Source organism: Phascolarctos cinereus, unplaced genomic scaffold (genome assembly GCF_003287225.1).
Source record: "Phascolarctos cinereus isolate Bilbo 61053 unplaced genomic scaffold, phaCin_HiC Scaffold_7;HRSCAF=346, whole genome shotgun sequence".
Taxonomy (NCBI): domain Eukaryota; kingdom Metazoa; phylum Chordata; class Mammalia; order Diprotodontia; family Phascolarctidae; genus Phascolarctos; species Phascolarctos cinereus.
The window spans coordinates 71,023,789-71,038,308 of record NW_027556180.1 but is presented as its reverse complement, the minus strand read 5'-3'; the positions used below and the strand labels follow the sequence as shown (position 1 = coordinate 71,038,308).

The 14,520-nt window shown below is 36.4% G+C and overlaps 1 protein-coding gene across 1 annotated transcript in view; it reads left to right on the top strand.

The window, feature by feature from the left end:
• Positions 1-12,171, top strand: part of ATIC (5-aminoimidazole-4-carboxamide ribonucleotide formyltransferase/IMP cyclohydrolase) — a 31,964-nt gene extending 19,793 nt beyond the window's left edge. The window contains exons 11-16 of the mRNA XM_021002810.2: positions 724-813; positions 3,468-3,596; positions 6,314-6,406; positions 7,865-8,047; positions 9,816-9,971; positions 10,190-12,171. Of these exons, the coding sequence (XP_020858469.1) occupies positions 724-813; positions 3,468-3,596; positions 6,314-6,406; positions 7,865-8,047; positions 9,816-9,971; positions 10,190-10,309 (771 nt within the window). The 3' untranslated portion in view covers positions 10,310-12,171. The remainder of the gene's footprint in view (positions 1-723; positions 814-3,467; positions 3,597-6,313; positions 6,407-7,864; positions 8,048-9,815; positions 9,972-10,189) is intronic.
• The last annotated feature ends 2,349 nt before the right edge of the window (positions 12,172-14,520 follow it).

Sequence of the window (14,520 nt, the reverse complement as noted above, 5' to 3'; positions counted from 1 at the left end):
GGACAGATCAAAATATATTCTGGTGCAAGAATCAGTCAAATTTGGCAACTGAGGGGGGATGGAGAAGAAAATCAGGCTTCAAGAGACAATGTGGTCTGATGCAAAGCAAACTGGATTTAGAATCAGAGGACTTCAGTTTGAATCCTGGTTCTGCCAGGGTTTACAGGCTTTGGAGCTATAGGCAAGTCACTTAATCTCTTCAGGCCTCAATTTCTCACCTGTAAAATAAGGGAACTGGGCTAGATGACCTTAAGGTCCCTTCCGCTTCTAAATTTGCTGCACTCTGATTTGAAGGATCAGTAGAGATAAAGAAGCATTATAAGGTAAGGCAGGGTTTTTTTTAAGGAGAGTAGTATTGAGAAGAAGTGCTAGTGAGACATTTCTAAGGATAAATGTCTAATTAGTAGTTGAAAACATAGGATAGGAGTTTAGATGAACAATTGGAGTTAGGTTTGTCAATTCAGTAAGTCTCTGTATAAGAATGAGTATTGAAACCAGAAAAAATAGAATGAGGAAATGTTCAGATGAGATAAATTCTTACTCTAGTACCAAGGTGGAAAAGAATAGATTCATTGCAGGAGACAGATACAGGATAGATCTTTTTTCTTTGTTTTAAGTTTTACAACTTATATACAGAAAGCAATTAAGAAGCCATATGATAACTAGGGTGATTTCCTCTTATATTTCTAGGCAAAAATAATCCCTTCTTTTGTATCTTTACAGGTATCTGATGGTATTATTGCACCTGGATATGAAGAAGAAGCCTTGAAGATCCTCTCCAAAAAGAAAAATGGGAATTACTGTGTACTTCAGGTTAGTGCAGACAATGAGGATTGGGGGGTGCTGATACAGTATAGGGATGCTGGGACCCCAAAGTGTCAGGGTACAAGGTGGAGTTGCTGGAAACGAATTCACACACTCAAACCATCCTCCAGTCAAGTGGCAAAGTTTATTGTGACATCAATAGAAATGGGCAAGAGTTTTTAGGGAACCTGCAACCTGACAGGAGTGATTTGAAAGCTAATATGGAAAAGGGACATTGAGGATGCCAAGTATGCTAATTAAGTTCTGTGGTGATCTATGGATGGGAAAATACAGGGAGTCTGCATAGATAACTGTTGATACCAGACATTAAGGGGAAAAAAAGCAGGGCTTTTTTTGGTGTTTTTTTTTCCCCCAGTTTGTTTTTAGCTGCCAGAGGCTGGTCCTTGGGGATAAAGCACCAAAGGCAGAGTCCTTGGGTCAGTATCCCTGTGTCTTTTACTGATAGCCTTTTATCAAAGGAATTACAGGATCAGCTTTCTGCCTGTAACAAGGAGAATTTTCTTGGGAAACAGGGGGCTGGGTTGCTTCCAGAGGCATGGTCTTTGTGTTTTGGGTCCAGGTCCAACCCCCCCCCCAATCACAGGCATGTTTTGTTTTTTTTCCCTAGCATATTTTGTTACTCTCTCCTTCCGCTCTGTCACTAAACTTCAGCCTACTTCCTCCTCCCCCTATCCCTACATCCTCTTATAAATACATTTTTGCTTTATATCTATGTCCCGTGGGATATTACTCTGTTTTCCTTAAAAAAACAAACAAAAAAAACAAGACAACCCTATTGCCTTTTTATGGTTCCCTATCTACTTTTACACACATGCAGATAACATACCCTTCTTCCTCTTAGTTTTAATCCTTCTGGTTATGTTTTTATTCTGTTTAAAAATATTTTTAAAATTCTTAAAGATCCTAAAAAAGAGACTTTCCATAAACACAGCAGAAAATATAAAGGATTCTACATGAAACTATTTCATATTCTTCTAAAATGTTAATAATGGCCTCTTTTTTGTATATCATTTGTGCTCACCTCTCTTCCCTATGCCAATTAAAAATTTCTAATAAGATAAGGAAAAACCTTGTACCAAATGGTCATTGTCAAGCAGAAGGAATCTGCAGAGTGGCCACATCCCAAAATGAGTATTTCTTTTGGCTCCTTATTGTTGTCATCTGTCATGGCGTGGGCAATGTACTACATCATAGGTCCCCTGGAGACATGGTTGGCCATTGCACTGATTAGAATTGACTCTTGGAAAGTTTTTATTCTCTTTATAATATTGAAGTCTTCATATAAATTGTTCTCCTGATTCTACTCATTTCACTTTTTGTCAGTTCATACTACCCAGGATTATCTGAAAATCTGCTTTGTCATTTTTTACCTTCCAGCAACATTCTACCACATTCACCTTCCACAGTTTGTTTAACTATTTCCCAGTAATCTAACGGGGCAATATAAGGTACCTCCTTAGATTCTAATTCTTTGCTTTTTTCCCTCTTTTCCCGTTTCAATCCCCCTTCAGACTCAGGAAATATATTTTGTTTATGATTGTTCCCTCCCTGGTATTATATTCCCTCTTACCCATCTCGTCTTATTCCTCAGTTGTTTCCTTGTTGAATTTGATGTATTTTATACACACACAGTATGTATGTGTTGAGTCTTCCTTTGTCCATTTCAGAAAGCAGTTTTATCTGATGCTTACTCCTCCACTCTTTTGTGTGTGCTGCTTCTCACCAACCCCAATTATGAGAAGTAGCAAGTCTGTCTTTTCTTTCTCCTTCCTACACTAGTGTATTCCTTTTACCCTTCCTTCTTTTTCCCTCTTCTTCAAATCCTTGGAACAGAACCAGTCAATTCCTAGGACCTTCTTTTTTCATATTTAATTCCTTCAGTACCCTTTGAAGATACTGAGATTCTGAAGGGACACTTGTTTCTTCTTCTTCTTTTAGAATATTAGTAGTATACCATCATCTAGCTCTTTCCAGTTATTGAAATAAATTTACCTTTCTTTTGACCCTTGTGTTTATGTTTAATTGTTCCTTTTTAGCTTTAGTTTTTTCATCCAGTCCTTGTAAGTCCTGCATTCCATTAAAAGTGCTTTTTTTCCCCTATCAAGCTAGCAAAACAGATTCATGGTGAGAAAAAGTGCGTAAATGCTAAAAAGAGTTAAATTTTGCATCCTAGATTGTTAAGGCATAGATAACTAGTAGTCGTCAAATGTTTACTAAACATTTTGTGTGATGAGAAAAAAAGAAATCTGGTTTCCTTTTTATGTTGTTACTCAAATTTGGCTACTGACAAGTGTTCCCTGTTTACTTTCTCTTACAATTACCTATTTTCAACCTTTTCCTAATGCTTGGCAAGCAGAGACGTCTATTGGCTATTATATTTATCTTTTCCTTCACAAGTCTTAAGAGACATTAAATTTGAAGAAATACAAATGCATTAACATTGTTTTAAGTAATAGGGCCCAACCAGTTTGCATTATTCTCCTGTTGAAATGACTTGACAAGTCTCCATTATGATAGGTATGCCAGGAATTTTACTTTATTGATTTATCCTGCTAAGAAAGAATTGTTTTGAGAACTATATATTTCCTATTACTTTCATCAAATCATACAAGAAGAAAATTTTAAATTTTTATTGTTTTTAGATGGACCCATCTTACAAACCAGATGAGGATGAAATTCGCACTCTTTTTGGATTACATCTCAGTCAGAAGAGGAATAATGGTGTTATTGACAAGTCATTATTTAGCAATATTGTTACCAAGCATAAAGATGTAAGTTTAAAGTATAATTTATTTCAGTTGTATTAAACGTTTTATCGCAGATGTTAAAGGATTGACTGATATGAATTTTTTTACATAAAAGCCAGCCTCTGATCTATGAAAAAATTGTCTTCCAAAAGGTCAGTTATTTGTTTCTTTTTTTTTCTCAGTTTTTGTGTTCCATACGTCGTGGTTAAGTTCTCAGGCCACACTGCAGAAGCTTGATCAAGTGTACTATAGAATCTAAACTCTGTATCAGTGCTTTCATTAGAAAAAATACTTAGTGTACAAACTTTAAGAATGCAGGAACAAATCTCCCCTCTCAGTAGCCACCTATACCATGGGATCAGGAGCTTTGTCAGTTCCAAGCCACTGAAGGTTATAAAGCATAAGTAGAGGTGTAAAGACACAACAGTTGGATGGGGACGTGTATTAGATGTAAGGCACCTTTTGGAATAAAACTCTTGGATAGGTTTCAGGCTGGCCAGCTTCCTGTTGTCTCATTTATTCTTTTCTATAGGTCTCAGGCATTGGCTCACTAACAAATATCATCTCCAGTACAGCCTTTTGTCATAGATTTAGAGTGAATTAGTAACAAAGGGGAAAGTCAACATATAGTTTTTCTCTTTTCATTTAAAGTGTAGAGGGGAAATTATTTTGAACTTTGCTTTAACTTGACTCCCTCTATACATAAAAATATTTCATTCAGAAATGGGTCCTGTGTTTTTTATGATATTATTCAGTGTTTGCTGTGTTCATTGCTTTACAAGTGTCAGGAAAATATTCAAGGTAAGGATTGCAGGAGCGACCTGAGAATCATCTGAGAAACTTCTTTGATTTCTTAATCCTGAATTATGTTTTTTGCAGTCTTAACTCTATGCCTTCCATCAGATTTGAAGCCATTAATTCTTAATTATGTATGTATTGACTTGTTTGAAATATTTTGTCTTGGTCTTAGTAGAATTTTTCATTCTCATTCTTTGAAATACTTGTTTTGTAGTGTTTTTATCGGTTTTTGCTCAAGGGGCAGCTAAGTGGTACAATAAAGTGCTTGACATGGAGTCAGGAAAATCTGAGGTCAAATCCTTCAGACACTGGCCCTGGCCAAGTTACTTAACCCTTCTTTGGTTCATCTGTAAAATGGGAATAATAATAGCATCTGCCTTATAGGCCTGTGAAGGTTAAATGAGATAACATCTGTAAAGTGCTTTGTAAACCTTTCGATCACTGTACAAATGCTATTTTAAATTATTATTAGTATCGTCATTGTGAACACTACAAGTCACAGTGACCAAATGTACCTCAAATGTTTCTATCATCTTGTTAGCCATTTACTTGCAATTTCTTTATGAGTTCTAGTTTCATTTATTACTAGAATGTCATTGATATTTTTAGTTTCTTCAAAAGTATGTAATTTCAGGGACAGCTAGGTGGCGCAGTGGATAGAGCACCGGCCCTGAAGTCAGGAGAACTTGAGTTCAAATCTGGCCTCAGACCAAACACTTGACACTTAACTAGCTGTGTGACCCTGGGCAAATCACTTAACCCCAATTGCCTAAACAAACAAAACCAAAAAGTATGTAATTTCAGGGACAGCTAGGTGGCGCAGTGGATAGAGCACCGGCCCTGAAGTCAGGAGAACTTGAGTTCAAATCTGGCCTCAGACCAAACACTTGACACTTAACTAGCTGTGTGACCCTGGGCAAATCACTTAACCCCAATTGCCTAAACAAACAAAACCAAAAAGTATGTAATTTCAGTCACTCAGTATTAATTTATGAAGCATCTAATGTGTGCCAAGTATTTACTGTGCTAGGACTGGAAATACAAATAAAACAAATGAATTTGTTTATCATTGGTCAAAAATTACATTTAGAGTATTCAGAGTTAAATTTATGTTTATTCTTCCTCCACCACCATTACCAAAAAACAAATACTTTTGCTTTTCTTTTTGTTTTCTTTGTGGTACAGAAGGCAGCTTAACATCAAGGCCAGTAAGATTCTAGTCTGTAGTGTAAATGATAATGCCATAAGACATTTTCAGGCACAATCAAATAAAAAGTTTTGCATGTACAGAGTTCTCGTGGTATACATTTTCAGTTATAGATGGTCTTATTAGTTCTAGTGACTATGGGATAAGGAAAAGTCAAGTCTTTGCTTCTTTGTTGAGTTTCTAGGTGACTTGACAACTTCCTGAATTGTTTATCCTTCAGTTTTTGTAAAATAAAATGCAGTTAAATCTCTTTGCCATGATAATAAGTTAAAGGTTCTCTTAACTGCTTCTGTGAGTCCGTGATAAAATGAACTCTCTGAAGGTGAAATGTGGCGAAATACCAAAAAGAGTTTGGTTTTTGGTGTGAATTATAAAATAAATATATACTATATGATGTATAGGACATCACAATATGACATAGATTGTGAGTGTTTCAAGGTTTGCAAACAGGTTCTCTGTATTAAGTCACGTTTACTGAGCTCCAAAAACAATATATTAAGCCAGGTGTATATATATTTTCAGGTCAATTAAAATAGTTCTCTGATACCTGGATAGATAAGGGCTTGCTACACATAATCTAATAGCATTCTACTACTTCAGCAGCAAAAAAACAACAGAACTATTAGTGTGTACCATTGATTTCATTTGCTTGTATTTGTAACATTAAAGGAATAAGATACAATGAAGAGCTTTAATGCATTTGTGAAGTGTAAAATTATAATTAATTTTTTTTCAGTTGCCTGAATTTGCTGTCAGGGACCTCATCATAGCTACAATCGCTGTCAAGTACACTCAGTCCAATTCAGTGTGCTATGCTAAGAATGGTCAGGTAAATTGCTTAAAGAATGGCATGCATATCTTTGCTATTGTGTCACAGCTTGTTTGGGGGGACAGTGAGTAAAAGTCAGTTTTCTTCCTAACCAGACAAGATATTCTGTACCTTGTTTTACCTAGGTATCAGTGTTTGTTTATGAAGTAATGATGTCAGGAATCTTTTAAATAAGTAATAGTCTGCCAGTTTTCCTTGTCCTTATAGCAGGGGTTACTAGCCCATTACCACAAATTATTCAGTGATCTCTGTGAAACTTCAGGCTGAGTGCATTTGTGATTGTGTTCTGATGTTTAGACGTAGACTTCATTCTGAAGTAGATATGGCACATCCTTCTTAAATTTTCAGAAGTGGAACCTTTTTACATACCACAATTGTGTGAAAAGCTCTTGAGTCCCAGAAACTCTTTTGCTTCCTTAGTATTTTAGTGCCCAAATCTATGAAGTAATGGCACATTTACATACTCATATTTTCCTCTCACAGTGTTATAACTAGCCTTCAATGTATTATAATTCTTATTTGCCTATAAAGTATCTCAGAGGTGTCACAGTGATTCGAAGAGCTGAGACAAATGGTAGGTAGTTAGCTGCTTAGTTGGCAGAGACTTTTAAATATTATTTTTAATGCACTTTTCAGAAAACAACAATCTACTGTCCCTGGCATGTGATCATTTTTTTTTTTTGTGACAAAACAGTTCCTGTAACTGTTAGAGGGAAGGCTTGAAGCCTCTAGTTGATACTGGGACAGTTTGGAAACTTGGCAGTTTTCTCACTTTGTTCAGAGAATGAAAAATACATTGTCAGAATTCTCCTGGCCTACATATGCAGTATTCACACACATACATGTGTGTGTAAACAGAACTTAGTTGGTTTTAAAAATGGAATTAGCTAGAGAAGCCATGGTCTTTATCTTCATAAAACAAGAGGAAAATTAATGTTTTCCTAATTCTGAATTGAACATAGTTGTGGACATTAATCACTTAACTATAATAGTCTTTCATTTAATGAAGGGACGTGCTGCTGCATTTTGTTTGATTGTGCTACAAGATGAAACTTAATGAATGAGATGTCAAGTGATTCTATTATTTTGCTATTTTCCCAGTTTATGGTTTTAACATCTGTTGCTCAATAGCTTACTTGGAAAATCTGGCATTTTGCTGTTCTCATTGTTGAGGTTAATAAATCTGAGTAATAAATACTTTTTTTAAAAAATTGTATGTAGTAAATAATGAGGAAAGATTTATTTTTGTGGTTATGGAACTTGTTGGTCTTCAGACTAATTCATCACTTTAAACCCAATCTATAGCCTGTAATTTATCTTTATGTCTGTATTTGATGTGTTTCTAATTTGTATCGTATTAAAATTACTTTGAAAATTATTTGGATATAAGTATATGAAAGAAAAATCACTGTTTTGAGAAAATGTGTTGTTCATTTTAACCAACTTAATGTATTTCAGGTAATTGGTATTGGAGCAGGTCAGCAATCCAGAATACACTGTACACGCCTTGCAGGAGAGAAGGCAAACAATTGGTGGCTTAGACATCATCCCCGGGTGCTTTCAATGAAATTTAAAGCTGGAGTAAAGAGAGCAGAAATCTCTAATGCTATTGATCAGTATGTGAGTGGCAGCATTGGTGAGGTATGTACAGGGTGTTTCTAGATATTATTTTGACATAAATAAATGGGTGGGGCAGTGGATAGAGGTCAGAAAGACCTGAGTTTGAATTTTGCCTCAGACACTTACTAGCTGTGTGGTCCTTGGCAAGTCACTTAACCTTCTTTGCCTGTTTCCTCATCTGTAAAATGAGCTGGAGAAGGAAATGGCAAATCATTTGAATATCTCTCCTAAGAAAACCCTAAATGGGGCCGTGAAGAGTCAGGCATGACTGAAACAACTGAACAACAGTGAAAACAAATGGCTAGCAAAGTGAAGGGGAAACAGGCATTTTGCCAACAAAGCTTTTCTTAACTGGAACACTTTATCAATATGTTCTTGTCATTTCTTCACATGCTTTTTTTCTCTTCCATGGATCATTCACAAGGAAGTACACCTAATGGTAGTAATTATGAGACTACAATTTTATCTTGCCTTCTTGTTCTTAACCAGGAATTGATTGTGTTATAGGAATAAATTGTGTTAGATTAGATAAAGTAATATAAATTTGATGATAGTTTTTAGTTTCAGCCTGTCTTCCAACAAAATCTACTACTAACATAGCCATGCGATTGTGTGATTTATGTTTCAACTACTTGAATGCCTTCTGTCCTTCTAAGGTATTAGTTGTCATTGAAATGCCAAATGAACACAGGATAAAAAAAAAGGAAGCAAAGTTTATATGCTGTAGGCACTGGTGGCCTCCTGAATAATTCATTTGGAGTTGTACTTGAGCTCAACATTTCTTTCTCCTCTATTCCTGTTTAATAAGGACAATCTGTATAACTGTTATTACATGAGATTAGAGAATGATGGTGCCCTCTTGTCATACATTATATAGTTCACTATGGCTGCCGAGGAGAATCTTTGAAGTTGATTTATTTTTTATTTTAAGCATTTTGCTTGTTATTTGATTTTTCCCATAGCAACCCCAATTGATCAGATTCCTTGCTGATCTTTTTTCTGTCAGAAACTCTAACTTAGTTAATAATATGTCTTTTAAAGTTGAAAACCATTGTCCAAAATACGAACTTTTATTAAATAAAAATACTGTGAATCCCAGTGATACATGTCTTGCAGTTATTTACTTAAGAAACTGGTGTATAAGTATAGTTCATGAAAATGAATTGTAGAGGCAGCTAGGTGGCACAGTGGATAGAGCACTGGCCCTGGATTCAGAAGAACCTGAGTTCAAATCCAGCCTCAGACACATAACACATATTAGCTGTGTGACCCTGGGCAAGTCACTTGACCCCATTGCCTAGCCAAAAAAAAAGAAAAAGAATTGTAATTAGAATTCCTGCTTATCAGTTCTGATAACCCTTGAAAATTCTTTATAATACTAAATTCTGGTTTATATGCATACAGTACATCTATATCACCCAAACAAGCAGGAATTAAAGCATAAAATTTGTGAGTAATATGTGGATTAGAAATGATATAGTTATGACTATATTTGATAATGACCTGGAATTCCATTATAAAATGAATAATTTTTCCACATAAAAACTTGATAGCATCAGATAAAAAAGGACTATAGAACATGTAAATTGGGTTGTGAAAAAAGTGTCATTGTTCCTATTAGGAATGAAACAGCATTGTGGGTAGAGGGCTGGCCCTGGTGTTAAGATGACCTACCTGCTTCCACATGCTATCTGTGTCATACTGGTGGTGTGATCCTGGGCCAGTCTCAATTTCTGTGATTTAGAATAAGAGTATTAAATTGTTAGATAAACTTCTTTCTTTTTTGTAGAATGATGATTTGGCCAAATGGGAAGCAATGTTTGAGGATGTTCCTAAACTTTTAACTGAGGTAGAAAAGAAGGAATGGATTGATTCGTTGAAACAAGTGTCTCTCAGCTCCGATGCCTTTTTCCCTTTTAGGGATAATGTCGACAGGGCTAAGAGGGTAAGTTGAGTGGATGAGGGAACGTTTTCAGAATGTAGGCATTTTCCAGAATTACTGTGGTTTTCTTAACTTCTTGTATGTGTGGGTGACTTTTTTGATTGAATTGATAAGAAAATGTATAACTATTTATCAGATTTTGTTGTAGGGTCAATGACTAATCTGAATTATTTGAGAAAATTCAGTTGCTTTCTTGTAACATTTTTTTTTTAATCTTTTAGAGTGGTGTAGAGTTCATCGTGGCCCCCTCAGGTTCAGCTGCTGACCAGATTGTGATTGAGGCCTGTGATGAGCTTGGAATAGTACTCATTCATACAAACCTTCGACTATTTCATCATTGATTTTGTTACATACTTTCATGGATTATTTGCAAAAGTATATCATGAATAATTGTGGACAATAATGATAATGTATGGAAAAGTTTTAATGGATATCCTTTACAAAGAAACTTAAAAAGAATGCTTTATCATTCTTTGGTTTTTGAAACAAAAGATTAAATCACGGGAGTAAATTTCATATATATAATTTCTTCTTTGAGTATTGAGCAGCTGCTGTATATAATCTCTGCTGTACATCTTTATGTAAGAATACAGAACATCTCAACTATTTGGAAAGCTGTCTAAGTATACTTATCTAAACACAGCCAAGAAGTAAGCAAAAAAGGACTGAGCAGCAGAAAGATATGTCACAAAACTCTATTTTTCTTTTGGGCGCTTTCTCAGAACTTATTTATTCTTTATAACCAGACAGATTACATACTTGTATGTGCAAATACTAACAGATCTAACATACAACAGATTTGGTTATTTAATTTTTAATCTCCCAGGTAATTTGAAAAAGCAAATTAGAATCAATTGTAGAGAGGTAGGTCAACTTTCCCACTCAAAGAAAAATGCCCTTTTGGTATTCAGTTCTTGTTTATTGAAATACAGTTAATATCTCTGCACCTTCTTTTTTTTTAAAGTCAGAGAAAAATATGGCCTAAGCTTACTATTTGACAGAACAACCAGCAGTATGAAACTGAAAATTTTCTCTGGAGAGTGATTGTATTTTCACTCCAAAATAAAATGAGAGCAGTAGTAGCTAGAGAGTGATATGATAGTTTTATGTTTAAAGAAAAAGCAGGCCTCATTAGGTAGTCCTGGTGCTACTCCAGGGGTTAGGCTGGCCTTGTCTTGTAATAGTTTTATCTTCACCTGGATCTCCCAGGTTGACCCTTTTGGGCCTTCTGCCTAGACTTTGTGCTGGAAGACGTCTACAAATGAGTAATAATAAGATGTTTCTGTTTTTGTGTTTTTGTCTTAACCTTGAATTTCTTATGGGCTTATATTTACACAAATAGTTTGCTTAAAGTAAACCTCGGGAGTACAGGCAAAAAGATGACAACCTGTGATTTTTCACAAAACTAGTGATGGAATTAACAACATTTTAGTTTTGTATGTTTCTTTTTAAATGTAGACTTCAGATTTCATTGATATAGAAAACTCCCATTGCAGATTGATGAGAAAATTCTGCCAATGCGGAATGGCAATTGTCCTGCAAGTTAGAGTGTTAGAATATTACTGAGGTACTGAAAAGACAAGTGATCTGACCGGGATCAAGTACCCAGTATGTTGCAAGTGGGATTTGAATCACTGTCTATAACACAAAGGCCCTCTCACCATGTGCAGGGCCAGGATGCATTTAATAAATGCTTCCTCATGATTATCCTTAAGAAAGCTTAACTTCATTTTTATGAAGAAAAGCCTCAGGTTCTACTGAAATCAATAATCCTTTTTTCTTTTTATTTGGGTTTTGATATCTTTTTCTTTCAAATTGATTCAGCTCAAATGTACCTTAGGTTGAACTATCTTAGTATTCTTTCAACATCCTCAACAGTTAAGTATATCATCAACCTTCACTTGGTCTAAAGTATTCCCAGTTTTCAAACATTAACATATTGAGATTTGTGAATACCACATAAAACATTCTTTGGACTGATCTTTGCAGCAAGAATTTGGACTTAACCTAATAAAGATGAAATTAGACTTTAGTGGTCTCTGATCAGTTCTGGTTTTACTTCTGTGAAGGGAGTGTGAATTTTTATCATATTTAATTTTTTCACGTTTAAAGTCTTGCTGCTTTAATTCTCGCATTCACATGGTTCATTTCAATTTTTTTTGTGTATGATTTGTGAACTTTGAATTAAATGAAATGCCTCTGAGTATGTGGTGTGATGTGTTGGTTCATACCTAATTTCTGTCAAACTGCAAACAGGAGTTTCTCTTTTGTCCTGGGGACAGTAGTGAGGTATTAGAGCTCAAGCAAGGGAGTCGGGCCTCTCTTTTTGGACTATCAATTTGGCACCTGTGAAGAATGAGTTGAAGAGGGGAAGGACAGTACAAAGAAATAACTAATGCTGTAGTCAAGGCAAGGGGTCATAAAAGCCTTCGCTACAGTGACAAGGGGTATACGTGTGAATGGAGAATAGGGAAAGATGCGAGTGATTTTATGGAAGTAGAATTAGTAAGACTCAGCAGCTGATGGGGCTTAGCTTAGCAAGGGGATAAGTGAGTGAAAGCCTGAGGATGACTTCTAAGTTGCAAATCTTGGCTAAAAGAATGGCAGTGTTTTCACCATAAAGAAGGAAGTTAGGAGATAAGGTGAGTTTAAGAAGTAAGAAAATGACTAATTTTGGAAACACTTCATGATGCTTATTAGACATCAGAGCGATCATGTCAAGCAATTGTAGATTGTGAGACTGGAGCTTGGGAAAGATGATTGAGTATGTAGATTTGGTAGTCATAGAAATGATGGGAATTAGTGAATGTGGAGAGAAGAGGAGCAGGCCAAAGACATCAGCCCAGGGGTATAGGCATGCAGAGGTTGGAGCATGAATGGTGTTCCTTCAAAGGAAGTAGAATGTAGGAAAGAATATGGTAACTGGGGAGAACATCTAGAAAGTGGTGAACGTTGTCAAAAACTGCAGAGAGATCATAAAGGACGAAGACGTAGAAAAGACCAGTGAGTTTAGCAATGGACAAACCACAGTCTTGGAGAGAAGGAGGCAGGTTGCAAAGGGCTGAAAGGAGGTTTAGCTGATACAGCATGGGGTAAATGTAAAGTAACTTAATTATGAAAAGAGTACTCATAGCTGTGGAGCTCAGGAGAGGCTTTCTGAAGGTTATCCCACCTGTACTGATTTTTGAAGGAGGCCGAAGTAAGAAGGGAATGCATTCCAGACATGGCCTGGGGAAAACCTGGCCAAAGTCACTGAGAGAAGGAATAGGATGTCAAGTTTGGGAAACAGCAAGTAATTCCGTCAGCTGGCATGTAAAGTGCAACATGGGGAGTAATGAAAGTGGGAGCCATGTTGTAGGAAGTTTATAAATGTCAGACTGAGTTTGATACTCTGGGCTAGTGAAGATTGTTGATTAGAGGAATGGCATGGTCATACCTGTTAGATAAGATTATTTTAGCTGCTGTATGAAAGATGGATTGGAGAGCAATTAGGAGGCCTTTGCAAGGAGAGAAGTCATGGGAGGTGGTCATATTAATAAGCTAACAATTCATATATATAGCTCTTAAAGGTTTATAAAGCACTTTACATTAGGCCTTACAACAACCTTAGGAATCAGGTACTATTATACCTGTTTTACAGATGAGAATAAGGCAAACAGGATAAATAGCCTGTCCAGGATCACACAGCTAGTAAGAAGGGGAATGGTGCATAGTGTGTCAACATAGAATTAATAAGATCAGGCAACATATTGGATACTCAGGGTAAGAAAGTAAAAAATAACTGAAGTTGCCAAGTTGGGTAACCTGGAGGCTGTTGGAATAAATTGTTCTCATCCGTCCATTCCGTCAGAAGAAAACTTCACGTACTTGGAGTAGGAAACCTCCTAATTCACCTGACAGGTTTGCGGCCTCTTGGTTACCCCCAACCTGGTTTAGCCATCTGCCAAGATGGTTTACCGAAGTGTGGCTGCTGTACATGCTATAGCTTCTTGGAGCTACTAATGAGAGTTGGGTGATAGGTGGACACCAAAGGTGGATGAGCAGTCCTGAAAGGGGCTTGGCAAGTCCTCACCACCAGAGGTGCTGATCCTCCCCTGAACACCCCATACATCCCATAGGAGTAGATGTTCATCCTGCATTCTGGAAGAGAACCAATGACATCAGGAAGATGTCTTGACTTGCCAGATGAATTGGATTTAAGTAAGACGGGGCTGTGCAAAGTCATCAGCGTCGCTCCTCCAGAGTTATCTGAGTCCAGTGGCAAAACACAGGTCAGAATGACTGGTGATGGCCTTGGATGCAGTGGGAAACCCTGGCTTTTTTAAGCTAAGGTTTTTTCCAGTTCTCCATTTGTCTGAGGTAACACCCATTTAGTGATTAAAGGCTAGGTAAGAATTCAAGCAAAAGATGATCTAGTTTGACTTCACAGAAGAATCATTCTGGAAGGGGAAGACCTTCAGAGTTTTCTGGCCAGAACAGAAACAATTGCTTTTTACACTCATTCTAAGCCATCAAAACTCAAACAATAAGCTAGTGAGGCTTCTGTAGGGAG